The sequence below is a fragment of the Medicago truncatula genome, chromosome 5 (genome assembly GCF_003473485.1).
Source record: "Medicago truncatula cultivar Jemalong A17 chromosome 5, MtrunA17r5.0-ANR, whole genome shotgun sequence".
NCBI classification, from domain to species: Eukaryota; Viridiplantae; Streptophyta; class Magnoliopsida; order Fabales; family Fabaceae; genus Medicago; species Medicago truncatula.
The window spans coordinates 15853109-15865860 of record NC_053046.1 but is presented as its reverse complement, the minus strand read 5'-3'; the positions used below and the strand labels follow the sequence as shown (position 1 = coordinate 15865860).

Here is a 12752-nt window from a genome sequence, read left to right as displayed (position 1 = left end):
CTAGTATCCAGATGATTTGAATATGTATTGACCATTAGACTAATGCAAAATAAATATTATTGACTTTCATTTTTTTGATAATTTGAAGTTTGACCGAGAGATAAATAAAATGATTTTTCTTTTATTTACCTTAATCAAGATATTTGATTTCAATGCTCGAAAATATTTCATAAGGATATTTGGTTACTTTTTAAATGGTTAATTTTAGAAATTAAAATGAGATTTTTTTGGCAAAAGGAAAGACATGTTATCAACTCTTTTTTGGTGGTGTGCGAGGTTTGACACCGAACTTTATATATACATTATACATTTTTCTTATCAATTGAACTAAACTCACGAGGAGAGACATGTTAGCAACTCTCTTAGTTTTTTTTTAACCTTCTCTCATTTTTGTATGATTAATGCGAGGAAAATTTGTAAGTAAGGTTACTAATATACACCTCATGATTTCCATTGATTTCTTATTCAATTGATGGTGTCCACTTTGTAAAAACTTCATAATATGTTACAACGGGAATTAATTTACTCATATGAAAATCTATCATCCTTGAGTATAGTTTAGTTGATAAAGACAATACATTATTGTGTATTGAGTCTAAGTTCAAACCCCGATCATCTCACTTATTTATTTTTAAAGGTGAATTCTAACCAACTTTCATGCAAGATAATCTATGCTCTTAAATATAATTTTTAATATTTACAGTCCCCATTTTTAAGTTTTTCATGGCTTGTATTTCACTTGACTGAGGACGCAATCCCATGGTCTATAAAAAGATAAATAATTAAATTATTTTCTATTATTATTTTTTGACTCAAACCATTTTAACTTATATATTATAATCAACAGAATTATTTCCTATCACGAAAAAACAATTATTTGCTAAAAATGGTTTCATTTTTCTTTGACTAAAAAATAGCTTCATTTTCCATATAGTTTTTTTTTTTTTTTCCTTTCATAATTCTTTGTACTTTCAATCCAATTATATCATAACCTCTAAAGTCTAAATTGCTTCAAACCTTGGCCCTCACAATTAGAAAAAGAAGTACTCATCACCATCAAAAGTTAAATCACCTTTTAAGAGACACAATATGCAGTTGTGAAACTTTGAAATTACTTTATACACTTTACTCTCAATAATGATCATATATCATATTTCATAGAAGAGAAATGATATTTGAACATCTATTTTGTGACAACTTTTTCTCTCATACTCATATTATTTTTTACTTTATCTCTCTATTGCTTTGATTTTCGTGCAAATACCCACTTTTTCTTTGTAAATTATGGTTGTCACATAAGTTGTCAACCAAATGGTTGTTCAAATAACACTCTCTTATAGAATAATTATTTTATTCTTTTGTAACATTTTTCTTATCTTAGGATTTTCCTCAAGTACCACAAGAGACAAATGATGCTGTTACTGTAGTAAAGTTAGTGGAAATTATTATTGAAGTAAGGAAAAAAAAAAGGGTATTCTTCTTATTCTCTTATTTTCTCTCACTCTTAAAATCCACATGCACATGTTTTTTATTTTTTTCCTTTACTTTACTCATAATCATTTGCTACAAAATTATTATAGAGTTTTCTTTTTGTCTCATTGTGAACCATTCTTCAATCTTTATCATTTTTGATAGATTAGATCTCTACAAAATGATTAATCTTGATCATGGCTTATTTACACTTTCTATGTCTTTCCAACAATTTTGGGTTGTAGCTTTGTGAATTTCTTCAAGATAAGGTAAACCCATTTTTCATTTTTGTTGTTTTAGTGTAAAGTTTATTTTTTTTACTATTTTTGTTATTTGTAAATCTGTTTTGTTCTATGGTTGGATCATGTCATAAAATACTAAATTTATGTTTGTGAAAATGTTGTGTTTTTATTTTATTTTGTGTTGTGAATTGTCCATGTGTTTATTAAAATGTTGTTTTTTTTTTTTTGTGTTATTGTTGTTTGATTGTAAAAAGGTTGTTTTTTTGTTGTTGTTATTGTTTTTTGATTAGATGGGAGAGACAACAGCATCAAATTCTGCTTTGCAAGTGTCTGTTTCTTTTGGTAGATTTGATAATGATTCACTGTCATGGGAGAGATGGTCTTCATTCTCTCCAAATAAGTATTTGGAAGAAGTTGAGAAGTGTGCTACACCTGGATCAGTAGCACAGAAGAAAGCTTACTTTGAAGCTCATTACAAGAAGATTGCGGCCCGGAAAGCCGAATTGTTGGCTCAAGAGAAGGAAATGGAGAGGGAGTCTTTCAGATCAGAAGAAAATAATGGTATAGATCTGAGCGGTAATGGTAACGGTAACAGTAACGCCTGTGAGACTGATTCGGAATTCGGTATTTCTAACACTCAAGGTAGTTGTGTCGAGGAGCGCGATGAGCAAGAAATTGAAGTCATCCCGGTTGGTGAAATCGATAGGAGTCATGTGGATGATTTGAAGGAGGAGGAAGTTGCGGTTTCGGTAGATTACCAAAGTTCATCAGTTGAGGTGGAGAATAAAGAGGTGGAAAGTGGATCACATGGTTCATACAAGATAGACGAGCCTGTAAAAGATGTGTGCATAAAACTAGAAGAAATTCTTGACGTTGAAGCTGAAGATGTGAAGGAAATTTCACATGTTGTGTACAAAGAGACAGAAAAGGCTTCACAAGTTGAAGAAAAAGATGTGAAATTGGATCATCCAAATAAATCTAAGGTTTGCTTTAATTCATATTTGATTAAATCATATATTCATAATGTTAAATTTCTTAAACGTTGAGTATTTGATTACCGTTTATTTTGGATAGGTTATCCCTGTGAATAGGGAAAATAATGCAGCCAAAACAAAGAAGAAACCGGTGGCAGCAAAATCTAAGGCATCTCAAATTTCGACACCAGTGGCAGCAAAATCTAAGGCATCTCAAATTTCGACACCGAGATATTCAAAGCCTACATCAGCTCCAACTAAAACATTGGCATCTGCCGCTTCAACTAAAAAGGGAAATCCGCAGTCTTTACCTAGGAGACAAGTTACTTCTAGTGTGGAGAACAAAAAAGCTGCGACCAGATCTTTGCACTTGTCGATGAGCTTAGGTCCAAGTAATCCTGAACCAGTTCCTCATACTACTGATCCAGTTCCTCATACTATGAGGAAATCTCTCATTATGGATAGTATGGGGGATAAGGACATAGTCAAACGAGCATTTAAGACTTTCCAGAAGAATTTTAACCAGCCAAAAACTTCTGGCGAAGAAGACAAATCTTCGGTAATAAAGCAGGTAGTTGGAAAATATTTATGACAACTGTAGTTCATTGTTATTGTTATAGATGGTTATATATTTGGTGCAGTGTAAATGTATATTTATCTAATGTAAAATAAAATTGTTTTGAAAATGATTTTTTACATATATCCTGGACAGGCTCCTTCAAGGGGGATTGCGTCAAAGGTTCCAACTTCTACAACTTTGCGGAAGGAAAATGGAAGGTAAATTTTTGAATATGCACTTTTATTGTTTTGTAGGCACATGTTTCGTTTACTATTTTTTTGCTTATAAATTTCATACTATTAATGCATCTTAACAACACAATGAAGAAGGTTTTTTAATCGTACGGCGTCATATATGTTGTTTTTAGCTTCCTTTTGGAGAACTTCAACCAAATATAAATTGTGATTCAAATTGATTTGAACATTTATATCTTTAGATTTTGTCCAACAATACCTAGTGCAACTTGAATTGAATTTCTCCTTTAGTTGAAATGTACTGTACTTCAGAAACGGCTATGAAAACAACCATTGTTAATTATTGAATTGAAACTTCTTGCTAGTTGGATTTTATGAAATATATCAAACCTCTTTCCTTGACAAAGCATGTGATAAGATTTCTACGAAACAAATCTAATAAGCTCTATTTTGATGAAAGTGTATGGAATTAAATTTTTTGTATGATGACCCTCTTGGAAATTATTTATGAATAGGCCTGCTACCGTTGAGAGGATGGAGAAAAGAAGTGGAAGTGTTGTACGAACTTTGGCCCCGAAAAGTGACATTAAATCAGAGAAAGGGAAAGCGGTAGGACTATCTCTTGTGATGTGTAAAATTTAAAGTACCAAACTATTTATTTGTAGTTTTCTTCTGACCAAACTATGTTCTTTCTTTCACCTATATCAGTCCTCAAGAAAAATAGAGGAAAAACCTAATACAAAAGTGGTAGAAAGAACGCGTCTCCAAACAAAATTGAAGGTACTCTTCCTCATTCCGTGATTTTTCTCTTGAAATGACTGGCATTTCCTATATTCCTGCGTTGGCTTCACTTAAGTGTCTGCTTATGTTTATAGTGCATTCGTGATGATATTTTGAAAGATAGGTAGGGCAATGAATCAATGATATTGTCTGTTTGGGTGAGCATTTGATAAAATGAGAATTTAAACAGAATTGATTTTTTTAAAATCGATTTGGTTAAAACTGTGTTTTAAATTAAGTCGTTTATATTTGAGTGTTTTAGTCTAGAAGCAAATTCAATATAAAACTTATTGTAATGTTTGGGTTTAATTTAGGGAGACAGAAAAGTGATTGTAGGAGCATAGGATTGATTTTGGCATGTTTGAATGTCATTCAATAATATTGATCTTGCTTTCAAAATAGATTCTAACATGAAGTTGGGATTTAGAGCTTTTGCTTAACAGTGGATTCATCACTCTCACTTCACAAATCATTCTACTTGCCATGATAAAGCTAGAACTGGAGCTTCTCGCTCAAGTCACGATCGCAGTGTGATTTTTGCAAAATCTAAATACACTTTATGGTTCAATTCATTAAAAGATTATGTTTGTCACCAAGAGATAAATACACAAATTCGACCAAAAAACAACTTTTCATCACTTTTGCTCAAATTGAGGTTTGGATACAAATTCAATTTTGCTAACAGTAAACAAACATTCGATCTTTACGAAAATCATGCATAGAGACAACAAATTCTGATAATTTCCACTGTGAAACCAATCATTACTATTTACTAACATTAACATATCTCAACACAGGAGGAAAAAGAGGTAGAGATGAAAAAGCTAAAGCATGATTTCAAGGCCACACCCCTACCAACTTCTTATCGTGGTCAAAAAGTATCAAAAACTCGCGCAGAAAAGGTACGTGTTATACATCTGAACTGATAAGTGATATCTTCCATATTCACATCTGAAATGGAAAGTTATATGTTGCTTAAGGCTATATAAAACAACCTTAAAAATAACTTTTTGGTATCAGCCGACGATTGATTGCATTCTTGAGAGACGTGTGAAAATGACTAATAATCTGAAACTTTACTTTTAATTGAAGTCAGTCAAACCTTGTGTTTAACAAGTGATAATTGGAGTTTGGTGATAGTAATCAAGTTAGGGAGACCTATGGGACCTGGCTGTCTTGTTTTGGTTATAAAAATAAACATGTTTCCCTGCCAAATGAGCATGTGTTGGTGGTCCATACTAAAGATAATGATGAAAGTAATTTTTTACAGTTACACAGGAATTCTACTAGGATTATTATAACCTAAAAAGTGGAAAAAATCTCCTGTGAGAGGGAGAAATGCAATTTCTCACCATTCAAGTTTGTTAGAGGTGGACCCACCCATTTTTATGTCTTTTCTGAATTTTGAGAGATTACACTTCTCCCTCTCATGTGAAAATTTCACATGAGAAAATCCATTCCCCTAAGCAATGCTATCAACCTCTGCTATTTCTTATCAAACCATCTAAATAATTATCTAAGAAATGTTAGTAACACACTCTCTATTATTAAGTAAAAGTCGCATGGGTCTTATTAATGAAGGAGAGGGTCCGTCCCTATATTGATATTCTTCCTCGACTGTCCCTAAAAGCATAAGTTGAATATAGTTTGGAATATGCGGCTACATGTTTGACAATTTTGTACAAAATTGATTTTATATCAAAACATTAATCTTGTTATTCTAATGCAGAAGTAATAAATATTTCTTTCCGGCAAAGGAAAATCACGTTTGCTATATATTGGCAAAATCACCCTCATATTTTAACAATGTCTTTTTACTTAACACTAATTATATATCCATCTTAATAATGTTGCATCTAAAAGTGATTTTTTTGTCAGCACTATCCAAATAATGTTCATTATGTAAAAATTATTTTTCACTCCAATGTTCCAAAAATCAATCAACTCACTCTTTTCGTGACTAAAATCAACTTTACCGAAGTTCAACCAAAATCAAATTTACAAACTCTAATGCAAACATACACTAGGTTTCCTAAATTCAACATATATACAAAATCTAGGTCTTGTTGGCTTCTGGTTCATTGTCCTTACACATAATGGTTGAATGTCCACATTGTACTCCATTCTAAGTAAGGTCTTATTTTGTTCTGACAATGTCCTGTTTTCATGACTACTCATGCAGGGAGATGCCAAGACTGAGAGCCGTCGATAGCTGCACAGGTGGAGAAGGTAAAGAGAGGAGTAAATGAATAGAGGTTAAACACACCAGTGTGTCTGGTAGTATGTGTTCAAAGGAGAAGTTGATTTCAACAATATGATATTCTAGTTTAGTATGCAATAGTGGAACAGTTGAGCAATCTTCTTCTAGTTAAATAGGGAGCTTAATTATGAACATTCTGAGGAGTAGGAGGAAGGAGTGCACATCATTTGTTGATGACAAATTTCTTCTTCGCACTCCTTCCATGAAGTTTGAACTAGAAAATAATATTGTATAATGTTTTAATAATATGAAAAATGCATATATTTTCTTGTAATTGGTTGCATCATTTTTCTTTCTATTCATTCTATGGGTGATTGATATGCTTCTAATATGCTGTAGACCACATATCTATTAAAAAGCTAAGACAATGCGCACTATTGTCAAATAGTTTCTATTGCGGCCATATCATAGAGAAATTTGAACAAATCGTTAATGTTCAGCAATACGTTGTTTAGCGCAAAGTGTTATCAAATAGTGGTTGTTGTACTAGTGCTATAACACTTTAGTATAGCGGAATTTGATTAAACTTTACACAATCCGCGATTGAAAACATCAGCAATGATTAAAAACTCTGTTTCTCTATACTCACCTTACTCATCTTTACATTCACAAATTTATATAAGACTTGAATTAGGAAGCCAAAACTATTTAAGTGGGTTACAGTGTACATCATAAAGGTTGACACCACCCTATATGTTCCGGAACATGAACTGTAGACTTTTTCTAATGGTCTTTCTTAAACTGGTTTTTAGAGTTAAGAGCATTGTACTTATTCTTTTTTCTAGTGACGTTAAAGTTAGGTTGGAGAATTTATCTTCTAAGCAAAAAATCCTTCTTGGAGAAACTGAATGAGAAAGAATAGAAATGGTGGAATCTTTTCAAAGTAAATTAAGAATTCTAACATAATTCTTGCATTGGAATGCTACAAATACAAATAGAAAGCAAGAAGGTTAATGCCAAAAGAATACATCTGTATACTAAACTTCAAAAATGCTCATGAACAATAGTTCTCTATACAAGTAACACGTACATTTGGACGTTGAAAAAATGACAACATCACAAGGAAAATGACCTATTAGCTTCCGAATTTGTAAGACAGAAATTGGACCTGTCATCGCAGAAGCATACCTGCTCTCACTGATTTCAGAAGCTTCAATGTTTTGCAACACTGTTTTGGGTACAAGCATCCATGTTATCTATCTCATGCAGAATTTGAATGTAACATCATAATCTCATCATTTTAAACTTGACTTTCAGAATCCTTTTTGTAAACAGTCCAATTGGTGAAAGTTGAATCAGGTAAGCCAACCCTAGAATTCTCTGACATGCTATGTTCCAGCAGGTTTGAAACTTCAGAAAGTCCTTTGTGCTAGGGCCTCTGCTGACTTCTACCCTCAATCTGTCGTACAAGGTTTTAAATCAGTGGTTGCTGGCGGGTTGCAGTTACTGCTGTTGTGGAAAATCGCAGGCAAATACGACTTATATAGCATCAATTACATTGAAGTCACAGAGATATGAGAAGTGTTCACGTCATGGAAAAATTGCAGACGTAGACTTTTTTTTCAAAACTTTGTCTTAGGTGTCTTCTTTTTCTGCATGTTACGAGCAATCTCGATACAGGCTTGATCAACCATTCCGAGAAAATCCTTCACTATCACAAATAGATAAAGAGTCTGTTCTCCTGCACCGTCTTTTGAAGCTCCTCCTTGATAATATTCTGTTGTTCTCTTAACAAGCTGCATTATCCTTGTTTGTTCTTCCCTCACCAATTGCAATTCCTTCTCAGCATTTTCAAGAAAGTGGTTCATCTCTCTCACAAACTTTCCTCCTTTACCATTATTTCCACACTGCAAAACTAGTTGTCGAATATCAACTATCCTTGCTGAGAGTGCTGAGATAGAACCAACAAAGCTATTGTAATCTGTTAGAGCAACTTTCTTTACATTGGAAAACTCGGAACTGACCCCTCCTACAATTGCTAATCCTAGTGTTGTATATTCCCTTTGTTTTTGTTCATTTGAAGTAGCAGAATTCTTAGAGTCTCCGCTGCTGCTGCTACTGCTGCTGCTCCTATTACTGCTACTACGACTCAAACTATGATTTCGGTTAAGAACCGCGCGTTTTCCTTCGGAACGAACTACTTCTTCAACAACAAAGTGAAGCAATGTAGTTTTTCCATCAGTGCTCTTAACATCAGAAAGCTTCCTTAAAGAAACCAAGTTGAAAGCTTGAGCATTGCCTCTATTAGTACCTGCATTCATGCGGTTTCCGGCCTTAAGAACTGCTTCAAGAAGCTTCACAAAAACTCCTTGGTTTCGAAGCTCCTTACACCCGAGCTCAAGTGTCTGTAGAAACTCCTTAATTTCTACAATTTCGGCGTCATAATTCAACCTGAATAGAATCGCATTTAAGCGCTTAAATGCCGAAGGAACAGCTTTGAGGATGTGGTATAAGAAAGATTCTGCTGCTGCAAGTTTTTCTGTGTCTCCTTCATATTCAAGTATGTTGGATTGCTCTTCTTCTGTTGGAGCTATTCTAGACAGCTTTTCAATTGTATCTGCATTAAGGCCTTGACCATCAACAAGTGCATCGATGATTTCTTTTCGCGAGACTGCAAGAGATTTCAAAACTATAGCAGTGTTTTGTGATTTTCTAGGGTCAAGAATAAAAGCATTTGTTGATGCATCCCTGCTTGGACTTGTTGATTCTTTTCCTTTTGGAGTGTTACTCTTTGGTTTGGCTGCAACGTACCCGAATAGAGCTTCCATAAGATCATCATCAACCCTGAAAATTAAGAAAAAACATTCTTAAATATTGAAACAGATGATCAACATTTTTACAAAATAATTTTAGAAAATCTAGTATATTTGAATTACCTAAAAGAACCGCGGTCGATTTTGTCCCACACCATGGAGTGATCAAGATTAGTATTCACCTTATCCCAATGCAATGGTTTCAATTTTACTTCACTTGAAGAACTTCCTTGCTTATTTTTCATAGACGTGGTTTCAATAGGGGTAGGCGGTGGTTTTGATGATGACTTCAATTTCAATCCACCTGTCTTCGGTGGCGGCGGCGGTGGTGGTGAAGGACTCTTTCTATTTGGAATTGGTGGAGGAGGTGGTGGCGGCGGTGCTGAGATTTTTCTATCAGGTACTGGTGGAGGAGGAGGAGGAGGCGGCGGTTTTTGACTCTTTCTATCACCAGATATACTTGGAATTGATGACACTAAAGGACTTGAAATTTGTGGAATTGATGAAAAAGAAGTGGAGGGTGGTTTTGGTGATGAAGGAAGAAGGTTTAGAGAAAATGGTTGAGTAGTAGGAACAATAGGAGGAGGAGCAGGAGGAGTAATTTTCATAATTGTATACGACTCTTCTTGTGGAAAAATATTCATGTGAGAGGTTGAAGATTTTCCTCTAAGCAAATGCATTTCTTGAATAGATTCTGATTTTTCCTCTTGATTTTCTTCATGATCATAACCTTCATTGTTTCTAGGACTATCCAAAACAACACCCTTTTGCAAATCCTTGTTAATATTTTGATCTTGAAGCTTTCTCCAATAAACAACATCTAAACCATCTTCATCAACAATAAGTCCCTTGATATTACCTTCAATTCTCTCAAAAGCTTTTGCTTGAGGCACAGCATTTCTATGTTCTAAACTTGGTCTAGAAGAAGTGTTGTTATTGTTTACAATCACATTTCTTCTCTTTGCTCTACAACACTTATTAACAAAGAAGAAAATTAGAGCAGAAAGAACTAATGTTCCTGCTGCAGTTGCAGCTACAGCAGTTACTATCTTACTATTTGTTGAAGAATTTGTTGATGATGTTGATGATATTGGTCCTTGTGATGATGATGGTGATGGTGGTGGTGATTCTTGTGGATTAGGAGGTTGTGTTATTGTGGCTTGTTCTGGAATTTCAATAGGATACAAAGTTTCAATGTTTTGAGGTGAATTTGTTTGGCAATAGAAAGTTGGTATTAGAAAAGTCTGTAGAATAAGAACATGGCTTAGAAGAAGAAACATCATGTTCAAAGACATGAATGAAGAGGAACAAAGATTTACAATTACAATGAGGTTTCTAAAATAAGATATGCTTTTGTGTTTTTTTTCTTTTTGATGATCATTGCAAGTTTTGTTTTCTTCTTTGTCTTGTGCTATTGGTTTTGGTAGTTGACATTTTCCATAAAGCATAAATAGAAGTAGTTATTGTTCTATTGGTTGTTGCAATGACCAAAATGACCCTGATCTTTGGATATATTGAAGGGTGTAATATAGGGGTGAGTTAGTAATTTGATGCCAATATTTGGTCTAGAGTTGAAAGTTTAGAAGTGGACATGCAAATGCAAAATGGTTGAAAGTGACGCTACTGTTGCTATGTCAAACATGTTTAGGTAAAGGTTTGAAGTGGTACTATCATATCATTCAAAGGTCTTCTTAAATGCTATAAAAGTTATCCAAATTTTGACTTAGCTTTGATTTATAAAATATTTGCCACCCTTATTAAAAAAAATAAGAAGAATGAGAACCAATTCCATTAAGGTTTTTGATGACTTAATGGTCTTGTTAGGGCCAACCCTATGATTCAATTGAATAGTGGGTATTGTGAAGAGAGTGGTACACCTAATTAATTAGGGAGTGAATCACCATTTGGTTTTGGAGATTGTAAGAGGAAAAGTAATTTGATCTCAATTTGCAAAATACTACAAATGAAAGTCTTAAACAAAGTTCTAGAAACATGCTTCAAGTGGACATCTGACATGTCCCAATTTAGCATTTCAAACATTGTTAGACAACGGAGGGAATGAATCGGCCAACTTTAAATAGTAAAGACTAATTTGTTCAATCCCATAAATTTAAGGATATTCTATCCTATAGATTTTAAGGACCAAAATAGTAAATAGTGATTCACTCTTAGTAACTTTTTTTTGTTTGGATTATTCACTCTTAATAATTTTTGGTACTATAACATTGACTTACCCTTACCTTAAAAGACGATTTTAATATGCAAACCTCAGAGTTTATTCCATTGCTTAAATGATTCAAGAGCTTTTCATCATTGTACCTGGAAATTGGCTTAACATGAATACTCATAAATCGGCTTAAGATCCCTATATAATAGGGTCTTTTTCTCTTTTACTCGATTTTGAACAATTCTTTAACTCAAATTAATTGAGCTAGCTAACCATCCTAAATTTATTCCCTAGTTAAACAAATGTTTTTACAATCCCTACAGTTTCAGTTTCAATGGTTACTAACATTGATTATGATTGTTAAACATTCAGACAACAAGACCCATTTTTGAGTCGCCGTCCAACATGGCAAAGCGTGTCATTATAATATTAATGTTAGCCAATAATTAATAGTATGAGTTGGGGATGGTAACTTAATTGGTTTAAGTTAAGGGTAAGAGGAGTTCGAGGTTCGATGCTCAATAGGCCACTCAAAATTGTTCACAATTATAAAAAAAAATAAAAAAATTGATCGGAAGTTACGACCCGATCGATGTTTACACACAAACAAAAGTTGATCGTGAGTTACGACCCAATCATTTGAGCAATTTGAGGAGCGTAATGAACGCTCATAAAAAGGTCACAAGTTCAAACCCGAACGAATGAGGTCCAGATCCTCTCATTCTCCCTCCTACCACAATTTGTGTCTATCTCTAAATTTTAGAGAGAAGATCAAGAGATGAGAAAAAAAATAAGGAAGAGGTCTAAAATCAATTTTACAGATTTACAAATGAAGTAGAAACACATTCGAGTTTTAAAATCTGAATGGAAGATGTGTAATTCCCTTTTATTTATGCATTAAAACCATATACTTTTAGACATTATACATCTCTAAAGGAGATTCTTTAAAAAAAAATCTCTAAAGGACATTATTCACACGCTGCTAAATTTAATAAGTGATAGATCCATGATGCTTCTACTATTGTTGAATAAGAAGATTCCTCGTGGTGCTTCTCGCAATTCCTATGCTGACAATAAAGGTTAAGATGAATGTCAAATATTCAATATCGACTCTCAGAGTGCAGGGAAGCATATTCATGTGCAAATTGCAATACACTCTTCCCAAATGGAAATTATGGACTATGTAAGTGAGTGTAAATCAACTGGCGCAATCAGCACGAGACAACTCTCAATTTTGTGTTTCTACTTAGGGTCGTTTGGTTGGTGAACCAAATGATGTTAAAGGAGTTTGAAAGAAGAGGTCTTACATTCGATCGTCAAAAATTAATATAACTATTAACATTTGCGAATAAA

The 12752-nt window shown here is 33.6% G+C and overlaps 2 protein-coding genes across 3 annotated transcripts; one reads left to right on the top strand and one right to left on the bottom strand.

Moving 5' to 3' along the window:
* The first annotated feature begins 1522 nt into the window (after positions 1-1522).
* LOC11411187 (protein WVD2-like 7) lies at positions 1523-6765 on the top strand. 2 transcript variants are annotated; one of them, XM_039834311.1, is made up of 9 exons: positions 1523-1739; positions 2003-2695; positions 2787-2855; positions 2895-3257; positions 3399-3463; positions 3955-4048; positions 4148-4219; positions 5017-5121; positions 6402-6765. In XM_039834311.1, exons 2-9 carry the CDS (start codon positions 2003-2005, stop codon positions 6429-6431), a joined length of 1491 nt encoding a protein of 496 aa, XP_039690245.1. In that variant the 5' UTR covers positions 1523-1739; the 3' UTR covers positions 6432-6765. The 2 variants fall into 2 exon arrangements, with proteins under 2 accessions (XP_039690245.1, XP_003613430.2); XM_003613382.4 differs by having other exon boundaries at positions 1525-1739; positions 2787-3257.
* A 579-nt stretch (positions 6766-7344) lies between these two features.
* Positions 7345-10647, bottom strand: LOC11411186 (formin-like protein 4). Its single transcript, XM_003613380.4, has 2 exons — positions 9356-10647; positions 7345-9263 (listed from the first exon to the last, which is right to left on the bottom strand). The coding sequence occupies exons 1-2, from the start codon at positions 10525-10527 to the stop codon at positions 8042-8044; spliced, it is 2394 nt and encodes a 797-aa protein (XP_003613428.2). The 5' UTR covers positions 10528-10647; the 3' UTR covers positions 7345-8041.
* Between the last annotated feature and the right edge of the window lie 2105 nt (positions 10648-12752).

Bases quoted from the DNA above. Each gene is read 5' to 3' on its own strand.
- LOC11411186 (XM_003613380.4), bottom strand. From the start codon at position 10,527: ATGTCTTTGAACATGATGTTTCTTCTTCTAAGCCATGTTCTTATTCTA. The intron at 9,264-9,355 runs GTAATTCAAATA...CTTAATTTTCAG, and splicing joins ATCGACCGCGGTTCTTTTAG to GGTTGATGATGATCTTATGG.
- LOC11411187 (XM_003613382.4), top strand. From the start codon at position 2,003: ATGGGAGAGACAACAGCATCAAATTCTGCTTTGCAAGTGTCTGTTTCT. The intron at 2,696-2,786 runs GTTTGCTTTAAT...TATTTTGGATAG, and splicing joins ATCATCCAAATAAATCTAAG to GTTATCCCTGTGAATAGGGA. The intron at 4,049-4,147 runs GTAGGACTATCT...CACCTATATCAG, and splicing joins AATCAGAGAAAGGGAAAGCG to TCCTCAAGAAAAATAGAGGA.